The following is a 14,009-nucleotide window of genomic DNA, read 5'->3' as shown; positions in this document are numbered from 1 at the left end:
CTAATGGGAAATTTTTATAACCCCCCCCTCCACACACACACAAAAACAATCTTTCAAATAATTTACTATTTACTTTTCTTTGATATTCAAATATATAATCCTATTTCATAAGAAAGCGACTGATGACATAATATTTGTAACCGTTATTTTAATCGTTAATCATAAGATCATAAGCTCAATCAAATCTATGCAAAAAAAATGATTCAAAGTGAAATAGATTATTTATTAGGTTGATGCAAAAATAATGTCGTTTAACTGAACGTTAAAAAACGACATTATTTTTGCACCAACCTAATACTTTTTTTACAGCTAATTTACGATTTCTAAGACAAATAATAACAAACTCCCCACCTTTTAAAAAAAAAAATTTTTCAAAAAGTATACGATAAAAATTAAATCTTAAAGAAAATCTTTCTTCAATCCATATTCGTCAAATGTGATAAAATGTTATGGCTCGCAAATAGCCACAAGAAGAACAGAACAACGGATAACAGTTTAAAAACATGAATTACATGAAAACAACGGAAAGGTTACAAATGGAAAGTGTTGGTAATTCACTGAGCATGCGAGGGTCACTCTGGAATTAGATCCCTGCCTGGGATCGCCAGGAGTCATGGTTTATATGGACGATGGTGGTTCCCCCAGAACAAATGTGTAATGCGCACATTAATTTTTCAATTTTTAATATAATTTTAATTCATGAGGAAGTAAATAAGAAAAATAAATTCAGGTCCAATAAGAATGTTTTTCAGATAAAAATCCACACAAATATTCAAGAAAATTATTTTTTTTAAAAATTTAACCTGAATAAAACCCCAATAAAAATTTTTTAATTAAATAAAACGCCAATTAAAAATAAAAAAATTAAATTGAATAAAACGCCAATTAAAAAAAAAATCCAAGAATTAGATATCTGAAAAATAATTTTTCAACTTTTCGTATCCTGAAATTTTTTCGTATGCAAGGACAAAAGAAATGTTCACATCACGTCTCGTAAGTTGAAAATTTCGCAAGTAGAGTCTTTCGTATCTAGAGGTTTCACTTTACTTGTAATTTATTACTGGAATATAATTCTTACAAGAAATGGATATAATAAGTGTATAGCACGAGGTTTTATTTAGAATTCAATATGGGTGCCAGAATTCGATGCTAGCTTTTCAAGATGCAGGGGAACCGCATCAACCAATTTCACAAAGAACCTCAACCTTTGTCAAGGTTAAAAAAAACATAATACAAAACTTTCCAAATATGTAAACAAAAAGAGACACTATTACTTTATTTATTTTATTAACAGGCATTATGGAGTCTATTATTCACTCCTGCACCAGGAAGAGGTTTCTGCAGATTACAAGAAACTATTTCACCACCAATTTGGATTAAACCGAGAGAGGGAGACTTTCTCAATCAGAATCCGTGGACCTTGAAACAGAGGTATAAATGCTCCAATAATTTTCCTTTGTTATTTATATTTGAAAACATAATTACTAAATAATCTTGTGTTTTATTTCAGCGTTTGAAAATAGAAATAAGGAAAAAGCATTTTTTTTCTTTTAATACAGAAAAGCAAGAGTTTAAAATGATCCTTTTTCTCCTCACCTTCCTTTCATTTAAAAACCTAGAAAACAGTCAAAGGTGGCCTTATTTATGCTGACATTCAGAAAAAAGCTGTCCTAAAATCATATAAAGCTAAGTTAAAATCCGACTTCAATGTACTTTATTTTACTCTAGTGCCATGATATATCTTTTCCATTCGCCGAGCGATTTTTTTAATTTCAGCTGGCATGTTGTATAAAATGGCACCCAAAAATTATACTATAAATACACCAAGCCTCAAAGGGAAAGAAAAAGAAAACGATAACAACAACAATCGCTCTTGATGATTATCGGATGTACTGATAGAAAGCGCTGGAGTAAAATATGGTTGAACAACAACTTTTGGGCGCCATTTTATACAATATGAGAGCTGAAGTAAAAAAAGACTGCTCGGCGAATTGAAAAGATATCCAGAAAATTTGGAAAAAAGAATAACTCTGTCATGTTCAATCAGACGTGCTGCCAAAATATACAAATATATATACATATATATATATATATATATGCATGTGTTTATATGTAATTTAACTACTTGGGGCAGTGATTACATATAAATAAATAACAAAGTTCTGATTTAGATAGCTCAATAGTGTGATACTAGAGCTCTACTTTTCTTTAAAGATATGACGTTAAAAGGAATAGACACACTAGTATTTATTCATTTTCCGAAAGTTTATCTTTTATTGGTGAGAAATAGATTGAAAAGAACTGCAGACAAAGCCCGCTTGAAACTTCATATATATGTTGTCAATAAAAAATGTATACCCGCCGTATTAACAAGAAATTCATGGGTGTGAAACTTTGAAATATTGTTTTATTTTCTATGCGCTGATGAAGCCCAAGTTGTGCAAATTATAATCTGATGAACAGTTATACATTTATATGCCAACACCAGAGACTGAAAAAATTTTACACAAAGTGTTAAGAATAAAAGACAAACTTTCTAAAAATTAATAAATACTTGTGTGTCTATTCTTTTTAACATGGTATCTTTAAAAGAATATATATATGTATATTAGTGTTGTGATGATTAATCGGAATCAGAATTAGAAATCGGAAAAAATCAGAAGATTTGGGGGTATCGGGATTGGTATCGGAAAAATTGATGTCTATTTTCTGATGCCAAAATGATTCTTTTGTCTTTTTTACTTGATTTAATTGTTGGTAATAATGATAAAATAATAAATATTTATTGATTTTAAAATATTAGTAAAGCTAAAATCAATAGATCACTCTCCAGAAGTGTATTTTGGCATTTAGGAAAATATCTGCATATTTAATGTGTTTTTACGAAAATAACAATCTTATAGTTAAATAATTAGAGACTAAAGAATCAGAATCGGTAATTGTATCGGAATCGGGAATTTAGCAGAGAATCGGTAATTGTATCAGAATCGGGAGGAAATATTGGAATCGTCCCATCACTAATATATATATATATCTCGATTATAATGACAAATAACACCCTACCCGAGAGCCTATCCTTGGCTTAACATTCACAGACAACATGAATCGGAACAAATACATTGAAGACATTGCCAAGGTTGCTGCAAAGAAGGTGAGCTCCATTTACCATGCTAGAAAATTACTTAAACCAGAGAGTATCCTGTATCTTTACAAAGTCATGAAGTATGGTGCATCTACCTCTCATCTCTCACGCTTAGTCAGCGTTCAAATCTAATAGGCCCCACCTCTGTCTCATTACAACAAAGTTGCATTCCTATGTCTGCTTTATAAGTACTTTAATGGAATGTGCTCTGATGAACTCATACTACTTGTGCTCCCTCAGTGTACATACTTCTGACCAATCCCACAAGCAGCAAAATTCCAACTTTTCACTGTTGAACTCCCTAGAGCCCTCTACTTTAACAGCTTTTTTTTTCCTCTCGGCCTGCTAGAATTTGGAATTCCTTGTATCCTGCTTCCGTGACTGCTGAAGTTTAAATATAATGTTAACAGATATTTTGTTGCTGAACTCCCCACTATCCCCTATTAGACAAAATCCCAAATCGTAGTTCCTTACGTTTCAAGTGGAAATATACCTTGTTTCAGGTGGAAAAAAACGTTATATATATATATATATATATATATATATATATATATATATATATATATATATATATATACGTATTAAATATGTTTGAAGCCAAAACACATCATTACAAAATAAACATATTTATTTTGTTTAAAATTTATATTTAAATTTATAAATAGATTTCGAAGATACACTTCATCATCAGTATGCCTTTATCTTCGAAATCTATTTATAAATTTCAATATAAATTTAAAACAAAATAAATATCTGTTTATTTTGTAATAATGCGTTGTTTTGGCTTCAAACGTATTTAATACGTATTTATTTTATTCAAACTCAACAGCGCTTTTGTCAAGGAACACAAAGCCTAACATGTATATATATATATATATATATATATATATATATATATATATATATATTTATTTCCACAGCCAGACAACGTCGTTTGGCTGTGGAGATAATTATATAATCTCTCACATTCTGAAAAAAACAAACAAAAAAAATATATATATATATATATATATATATATATATGATTAATCCACATGTTTACTCAAATAAAAAGGTGTTTCTCGGCTATGAAACAGTCTTCTGTTAAAAGAAATGCTGAAAATATATACACATATATAATTTATTACCTTATAATATTATATGCTTATATAGATGAAATAGTAATAAATTATACATATATATAATAGACATAACTACTGCGTCACTTTTACTATTTTACTTTGATTTTATTTGAAAATTCATAAACTCTAAAAATTAAGAATACGTATATTTACTTCTATAAGAATAATATTAAAAATATTTGTTATTTTGTCATTTAGTTTATATAAGAGTGTGGTGTGTGTAAAGATATTGCGTAAATTCGATAGCAATGTTAAAAAAACATGTATACAGAGGCATTAGAAATATTAGAGCCGCTGAATTAAGATAAACGATCGAGGAAGCAAAGGATATATGCAAATAGCTCAGTGAGAGATGGGTGACTTCCTCTATCTGAGCTTAATTTGTAATTAGATAAACTATTTAAAAGAAAATTTTCAAAATATGCCTCAATCTCATAACTAAGGTATTTATTTAGAATGTTATTAAATCGTACAGAAAACAAACGTTAATAAATTCCGCTTCAGTATGATAAATCAACCTGTAATTTTGGTGTAAGTTAAAATTTTGTTTCTCAGCTAAAAATGTTGAATTTCTTGATGTTTAAAAAAATAAATAAAAACTTATGGGAAGCATAAAATCATTAATTAGAATTTCATTTTTAATATTTTCAACAGTTATGTACTTAAAAAGAAATGCTTTTTTTTTTCTTGATAAGCAAAACCTCACATATATTCTGCTTTACTTTGAGCTGATTAAAAAAAAACATCATAAAAACAGCAAGAAAACAAAAGCAAACAAATAGAAAATGGAGACTCGGCGTAAAAATAAGCATTTTCTTTACTTCATAAAAATATGTAAAAATAAAAATAATGAAACGTTGACACGTAAAAAATAAGTAAATAATTGATTTCAATTAAGTCAACAAACAATAAATAAATAGGTACATTTTTTTTTATAGAAGAAAAATTGTTTTTATCTTCTTCCATTTGATTTTCATCTTTTCTTAAAGTAAAAAGAGAAGTATCAATTCAAATAATGACCGTCTTTTTTTCTTCAAAAAGAAGTTAAAAATATCCCGTATCCTGATGATTCTTGTCCTCTTTGCTGAAAAGTCCAAATATTCTTCTGGCATAAACAATGCTGCTTTTGTAAAATAAAAAAAATAAAATAATAAAAACCAGAGAGCTTGTAATAAAATAATCAAATCCAATGTGTGGCTACTTTATTTGACATCTTGTGACAAAGCTAATTTGTATATTCATTATATGTTATGCACAAATACATTTCGCTATTTTCAGATAAATATATATATTATTAAGTCGCCTGACGAAGACTTCTGGTTTTAACCAACCATTATTAGCATATCTAGTGCCGCGACTATGTAAATTTGTTTATAGGAATAAAAATATATCTTGCTCTTCTTTTATTGAGCACTCTTAATAACCTTGTTAAATTAATTAGTTATTACTGTTGAACTCCTTTAACCTAGTATATATATATATATATATATATATATATAATATCAATATTAGACTACAGAATCAAACGTGATTTTGTAAGTGGGTTCAAATCCTTCAATCGGCAGTAATTATCATTTCTTATATGGAAAAATGCGTAAGTATGAAACAATATTTTTATATAAATATTTATTGTTATTATCCCTTTAAAAACAAAGATTGGACCTCTAAGAGAATTTATAATAAGTAGGGCTAAAACAACAGCATATTCTTTTCATTGTTTTGACTCTCTAGTGTGTATCCCTTGATATCCTATATGCTTTTATATAGAGTCATGTGGTTCTCGGTTGATTAAGTGCGTCTGTGTCGGATATATACTCGAGAGTCAAAACAATTTTAAAAAATATTCTGTTGTCATAGGCCTACTAATAAGCAGTAAAACTAGATGTAAAGCGATGTTCCGGCCTCTGCTGTTGAACACTGTATGTCTTGTTGATTTGACATTATATAGAGTTTAAGTTCTCTCTTTTCCTTTTAATTGATGTTGGCTTAGGAGTTGAATATCAGACTGCAGAGGCTGATGTGTTTTTGCAACTAGGGTTGAATCATTCGACCAGCAGTAATTATCATTTACTACACTGAAGATTGCATAATCATGAAATACCAGTATCTGTAGATAATAATAAATATTATATATAAAAATATTGTGTCTGTATATATATATATCTACAAAAAACGTACACCCACCTGATCTACATGACTTGGTCAAAGTCTTTTCTCTCTCACAGGTATTAGGGTTCCCTTTTCTCAGAGTTAAAATCCTTTTCTTCATGTTGGTCACTGGGTCACATGATGACCAGTCGCCACGGGTGTACTTACAAGCTGGAAGGAGAAATGGCCGAGGATCGACATAGGCATAGAGAGGCTAAAAGTATAAAAAGGTGTGGGTCATTGTATGAAATGGGCTTAGCCAGTGTCCACTGCCCTGGCGGTCAGTCATGTGTCCCAACAACTTTCCTGATTTCAAAAAGCAACCACTTGTATGTAAGAAAAAAACACCCAAAACCCCAGAAAGAAGTCTATTCGCAGTCACAGTTAGTTTCACTGTTAAACCTCTCAGCTGAGCTGTCTGAAAATATACAAAATATAAGACATTTAAACGGAAAAATACAAGCTAAACGCCTTTCTTTCTTATTCTTCATACATTCTATCTAGCATGGCTACCAGGCGTTGCTAGGGAAACGGAAGCAAGCAGGAAACTGTCGGGCTTCATTTTGCTTTCTTTCCACTGACTAATTAGTCTTATTTATGGCGTTGGTAAACCAATATTCAGACAGTCTTAGTCTTAGTTCATTTCGATAACAAACAGTATTTTTTTATTCATTTTTTTTTTATTACTAATGTGTCATTGTTTAGCAAGGCTCAAAGGTCACTTGAGGATAAGAGTTATTGAGATTATCAGTCTGCGATGAACAACATCTTTGGCAGATTCGAAACGATGGGTGAAATTACCAGAATTTTATTTGTTTTTAATGGAAATCGCTCCAAACAAGGCATGAAACCATTTGATGTAAGGAGCTAAAAAACAAAATACTACTTCAAGGTAAAAAAACTTGTCAACGATAAGTGTAAGATGGAATAGATTCTGACCCAAAAAACAGTGATTCTTTCCTCTTCGTCAGAAAAATTTGCTCCTAGAATGTGAGGACTAAAGGACAAAATAAGTGAAGTGAGAGTTATGAAACAGCTGCTGAAAGTAAACCCAAGATCTAATTTCTACTCACTTGTTTAGGTGGATGGCTAAACAATTTGTTAGCATCATACTTGAAAATGACCACGTTGTAATCAGCCGGAAAGTAAACCCTTCATATTGTATTTCACAGATGGAAAGTTCTGCATAGGTTTAATATTACATGAAAACATGTCTGAAAGTCGTGGTGCTATTTATCATCATTTATCATCAACTTCAGCAGCAAAAAAAAAAAAAAAAAAAAAAAAAAGCAAAAAGGAAGTCATTATTTAATAGATGGTTGCTTCATGGACCTATTTATTGAAAACTTTATTCAAACTAAATTCTTCCATTTTATTTTTTAAATTCTGTAATTCATTAAAATACAAATATTTAAAAAAAAAAATCTCATATCCTACGTAATCTGATTTCCAAAATTCGTACAACTTTTTGACTGTTGTTGGTATTGGTTTCCCCATAGAACCAGATACTTACAGGATGATCACGTGATGGTTTTTAATATCCTTAAATAAAAGTGGTCGCATAGAACCAACTGGATTCAAACCTGGCACACCAGGTTATCAGTTTGCATTTTACCAGCTTCAAAATTAAATTCATAAAGCAACCAAACGTCAAAATAGTAACAGACTACTGCAGCACAAAACTATTTGCAGACAATACATATCACATCAGGGCACCCTTGGGCAAGGTGTAGCATCTGTTAGCTTCCTTCTAATACCATACAGGGGATAGATGAAGCTCAATATTCCTGGAGAAAGAAATCCATCTAAGCGAAGAAAACTCTGATGAAAAACCTAAAACAGGATTGAAAGAGTCTGTTAGCCGTGTAAGGCAATCTTTTAGCAAGGGTGTCACAAACAAAAACACTTGTTTCCAATTTGTCACAAACCAGCATAGAAGTAGTAAGGCTTAGAAAACTGTCATAAAAATGTTAATGCCAGTGCGCAGTCTGGTCTAACCAGAGATAGTGAAACATATAACGTAGTATTATTATGGGTTTCAGCTTTATTTATTAAATAACATGTGGCTGTTCAGGCAAGAACATGAAAACAGTATCGAGTTGTATGTGTGTTCAGTTGCCATGCACAATTTAGCAAAGTAATTTATTGAAATGAGACTGTCTCGATGGCTCACGCAAATATTAATTTGATTGTCAAACCAATCAGTCATTTCTCTTTGGTTGATATGAGAAAAGCTGAGACAGTCCAGCTGGGAATAGCAGATCATGGCACATGTTTTGTGAAGGCTAACTTTTTCATTGAAGGTTGCTCGTTTATTGAAGGTTGCAAAGTCGGTAAAGGTTAAATATTTAATGAAGATTGCTTGTTTGGTAAAGGCTATAAACAATAAATTATTAGTCCGCATAACTATTTAAAAAAAAAGGAAAGTAAACAATTTATTTGTTAATTTTATTTATTGCGGACTATTATTCTTATCTTTTTAGTTGTTTCATGACGTTTCGGCCAATTATTCCTCTGACCTTCGTCAGCTGGTAACTGCAATGGGATAGGAACTCTGAATCTCCTAACTGCATTCTCAGCAATTACTGCCATCCGTAGTTGTTGTCATCTCACCACGTCTTTGGCCAAGTAAGCATCTGGCCGGCTTTGGGTAGGATTGAAACCGCTATTTTCAGACAATTCTCACCTGGAACCGTAGAGATTCAACATCTCTATCAACTGCGCCATGGGCCCCAAAGGCGATCAAGGTTGAATTTTTTGGTTTTATAAATTCATGTTTGTTTATCTGATCTTCCATGGTCGGGTCCATACCGAATGGTATATGTAATGTGGCAGTAATTGCTGAGAATGCAGTTAGGAGATTCGGAGTTCCTATCCCGTCGCGGTTACCACCTGACAAAAGCTAGAGGAATAGTTGGCCGAAACGTCATGAAACCACAACTAAAAAAAGATGAGGATAATAAATGAATAATGAATTGCAATTAAATAATAAATTTGTTATCGAAATGTACTTAGATTTTAAGAGTCTATGATAATTGGAGGTACCATGCCAAAAAATTGATTGTTCAAAATGTAATTAGGTGCTTCTTTTTCATAGCAATATAAAACGATCGAGATATTAAGACTTCCTGGCTGGAGCGGGTCTGAGACTCTACAGATCTGCTTCATTCAGTGAACAGCCAGAAAAAAGGAGCCAAAAATCAGTGTGATTCTCAGACATCACGAGAGCCATGTTTTTCTGTAAGGTTTTAAACTTATTGAAACATTATGAACACAAACAAAGGAGCACTACCGTGTTTGCGTCTGTTTCTTTTTATGGTTTTATAAATTCGGTTAATATTATTTCAGAGATGAAATTTCAGGACTTGACTTTTTTTCCCCAGATATTATAACTAAAAAAAAAAAGAGCTTTGAAAGGAGGTAACTTTGTTGTTCCTATAGCAGTATGATTGTAATGCAATACATAATTCATGTCTGCCTAGTCTCCAAAATGGAAGCACAGAAATCTTCAGATTCTTCATCAAAGAGTCCAGCTTGGAGGAAAGGAAGGCTCTCCATGATCCTGTCTTATATTTTACTAAAGATTTATTAGATATGATTCGTACAGAGAATTTCTTGGTTTAAAATGACAAAATCTCTGCAATATATAAAAATAAAAAATTGTTGGAATCCAATTCTAGACTGAGACTTAAACACAAAACCTGCCAATAATAAAAATATTTAGTGTTTTTTTTGGTTTTGTTTTTTTTTTTTTTACATAACAAAGATTTTAAATTTTCTATCCACTTTTTTATAAAGTATAGACGAATTTACCAAAAAGTAAATTGTATCTATCTTTTTCAACCAGCTTCCATTCAAAATGAAAACTCCTGCTGCTTCCACAACACGTGTTGATTTCCGTAATAAACTCGTATCATTTCCTGTTTTCAAACTACTACTTAAGTTTTGACATAAGCTTTCCTTCCCTCTTTTGCTGAAGAGTTGATTAGAACGAAACCGTAGAAATTGACCCAACGTTTGTCACAGTCGAGTAATTTGTCACTGTCAGATGGATTCTCAGAATTGTCATCATTCTAAATCGTCAATGTACAACGTTAGAAAATTGTATGCTATTTTTATTTTTAGTTATTTTATACTGCAAATTTGAGTACCAATTTTATTTAATCGAGACACTTGGTTTTTTATCATTACTTTATAGAGTTAAAATTATTTTTAGTGGAATCCTAAAAGACTGCTGCTCAATACTATTTGAAAAACAACTTATTGTTGCATAAAACTATTATATTTAACTAGTGTGACCTGTGGAAATTCCACGCTTGCTGGCTTCATCTATCTGCATAATGTACTGTAAAATGCATTATTTCAAACGAAATGTAATAATGCCCCCCCCCAAAAAAAATACCGGTTGGGCTATGCCAAATTCCTCTTAAGGATGAAGTTTACAGGGAATATCAAATTCATGAACAGACTCCAACCGCATGTTTATTCTGATCATGGGAAGATGATATACAGCATCTAACATACTCAAACGTTCACCCATTTATTAATAGCCAGGCTCAGCGTTGCTTAACTTTGGTTAATAAATAAATAAAACGAATAAATCCTTCTTTATTGAAAATTGTAATAATTTATTTTTTTAAAAACAATATTCTCATCCTTCTAAAAAAAATTATTATTTGTTAAATATTTCCTTTCAAATGAATAAACAAAAGACATATAAGCATCATCATTTAAATCGATGCAAAAATTAATACTCTCTTGCCTCAAAATAATAGTCAGCTAAATATACGCCGCTTGTTCAGATTGGCACTTATGGTGATAAACAAAAATGAAGAAAAACTTATATCGTGTACTTATTTGTCACAGAATACAGATGTCATATTCCAAAAAAATCACAAAAATTGATCAAGTAGTTTTGTTTTTGTTTTCGAAAAAAAAATTTTTTTTTTTTACCTATAAGTGAGGGCCGAAGCCATTTTCATATTCTTCAAATTTTTGTTTTTAATTTATATAAAATTGACTCTCCTAAAAGATGATTTTATAATTTGAAAATTTTATTTTCTGAAAAAAGAAATTACACGTTATGTTAATAAATTATTGTTTGCTTTTAAATCTTATGTTTCAGTTATCTTTTTTGGCATTATAAAAAGAAAAAAAAAACGAAATAAAAATCGGTTATCTGGGCTTAGTTTTACTATCACCGCTACCTTTCACCCCCCCCCTTACTGACATGGAGTAAAATTTTATTTTCTTGAAAAAAAAAAAAAAATCTCCTTGATTAATTACATGATTTTTAGAATATGATATCTTTGTTCCGTGATTGGTACGTACATCATATAGACTTTGTATTTTCTTTTAATTGCCGTCATAAATACCAAATATTCTCTTAAATAAACCTTCGCCAATCGGGTGATCCCATCTTTTTGAAAAGGGATGGTGGATGAAAGCGTACATCCGAACATGAGAATGCAATGGCGTATTATTATAGTGATTTTTGTTTTTATTATGTCTTATATAATTTAAGAAAAAGAAAGTATTGAACAATATTTGTCACTGATAATTTAAAGATTTCAAGATGGGTGTTTCTTGTTTAGCGGTTGACAGATGCATTATGGGCATGTTTTTAAATATACCATTATTTAAAACATTTTATATTAGACACACAAACCTTTTTCTACGCACATTATAAGCATTTAAAATTCTTTTTTACACAAAATAATTGACTTCAAGATTTTTTAATTTTACAAAATCTGTTCTGCCCCCAAAAGGAAATGATATTTACAAATATGCCCATAATGCACCAGTCCGCCGCTAAACAAGAAACATACATGTTTCTGACTATTTGAAATAAGGATTGATAATTAATATTATTTGGATTATTCGCACTAATTTTCTCATCTTGAGTGTCATTCGCACAGCGTTTCGGCCGATGTAACCTCTGACTTTCTTTAGATGTATCTCTAGAATCTTTCTGTCAAACTCTGGAATATTTCTATCAAATTCGGGAATCTGCACAGAATTTCGAATGGAATCAACAGATGTAGCATGCACTAGTTCCGTTAGACATAACTAATTTTTTTAACGGCATATCAACCCTTTGTGGTTTATTTAATGCCGAATCGAGTTATTTTAGAATTGGATTATCTTGTAGTTCATGATGATCTTTTTTTTTGGTTTGAGGAGTAACTTCAATTTCCATGTCTTCTAATTCCGTAAATCTATTTGTAGTAGTAGTGGTGGCTTCTGTTTGTGGTAATTTCTTTATATTATTTTGTTTTTTGGTAAATGTATGTTTTGTTTGTTTTTCAAGTGTGTCTTTTTTCACCACGGGGAAGACGTATTGGTGACCTGTTTGGTCTTTTTTTTAACTGATTTTGTTTTTCCTTAGTTTCGTCTTTTTCAGCATCTGCACGACGTACTGGTGATTTTTGTGGTCTTTCTTTTGATCGACTTTGTTTTCTTGGATGTTCTGATTTTGGTTGAGAATTTGTTTTATTGGTAACATTAGTTGATGATTTAATGGGATGATTAATTTTTTATGATATGTTTGGTTTGATTTCATTTATAAATTTGGGCTAGTCGTTTGGTCCCAATTGTAACAATTTGTTTATTAGTATTTCGTATTTGGAGTCTTGGTTAGTGATGTTGGATGATATACAACTTGAGGTGACTTGAGAGTATGTTTTTTCCTTCATGTATCCATCTATTTTCCTGGCTTCGAGGAAGGAGATGGTTTTGGTATGTTTTATTGACACTACTTCCTTTTCTTTCTTCCAGATTCTGCATGCTCTAGCATAAACAGGATGGGTTTTTCCACAATTTGCACATTTGCAATCAAGATTGCAGTCATTGACAGTGTGATTTGGATCTCTCTGGCCACATCTGCCACACACTGCTCATCCCCTACATGCATCCTCATGGTCCCCAAACTTCTGGCATTTAAAGCACCGAAGTGGGTTTGGTATAAAGGGTTCAACTTTTTCAACGTTGAACCCAATTTTGATTTCTTTTGGGATAGTGGGTCTATCGAACTGCATAATGTAAGTGTTTGTACATATAGTTTGATTTTCTTTTTTTATTGTAATTCTTTTAACATTTATTACTCCTTGGTTTTTAAGTTCTTTTGTTATCTCTTCACTAGTGCATATTGATAGATCTTTCGATTTTACTACACCTTTGGATGTATTCAGATTCTTGTGTGGATAAGTTTTGATATTTATGTTGTGGAAAGTTTTCATTCCTAGGAGAAAAGTGGCATGTTTTTCTCTTTCAACTTCCACCAGTAGGGTTTTATTTTTTAAAGTTTTTACATTTTTTGGGGTAATATATGCCGATATAATTTTATGTATAATAAACGGTGATAAGTCAGTTATTTTGGTTTCTTTGGTGGATTCCAATACAATAAATTTTGAGGATGTTTGATGTAGTTCATTATCTTAACTATCTGAGTCGATGTGTTGGCGCTTGGAGTTTTTATGATTGGCCATATATATATATATATATTTTTTAATTCATTGTTTATGCTCCCCACCCACCTCGGAGTCCAATATCGGGGCATGTTAAGGGGGAAACCCATTCGCCTTGTTATGCCAGGGCTA

General features: G+C 31.2%; 1 protein-coding gene across 7 annotated transcripts in view; it reads right to left on the bottom strand.

Moving 5' to 3' along the window:
* The window catches only part of LOC145292113 (uncharacterized), a 346,982-nt gene that overhangs the window by 28,934 nt on the left and 304,039 nt on the right, over positions 1-14,009 (bottom strand). For 6 of the 7 annotated variants that reach the window (XM_080138217.1, XM_080138211.1, XM_080138210.1 and 3 more), the window contains one exon: positions 6,448-6,582. The exons of the other annotated variant lie outside the window; for it this stretch is intronic. In XM_080138217.1, coding sequence (XP_079994343.1) covers positions 6,448-6,582 — 135 coding nt within the window. The remainder of the gene's footprint in view (positions 1-6,447; positions 6,583-14,009) is intronic. 7 annotated transcript variants of the gene reach the window in all.

This window comes from Euprymna scolopes, chromosome 13 (assembly GCF_053919585.1).
Source record: "Euprymna scolopes isolate OS-2025 chromosome 13, ASM5391958v1, whole genome shotgun sequence".
In the NCBI taxonomy this organism is placed as follows: domain Eukaryota; kingdom Metazoa; phylum Mollusca; class Cephalopoda; order Sepiida; family Sepiolidae; genus Euprymna; species Euprymna scolopes.
The sequence above is the reverse complement of the archived record's forward strand: the minus strand, read 5'-3'. Positions and strand labels throughout refer to the sequence as shown.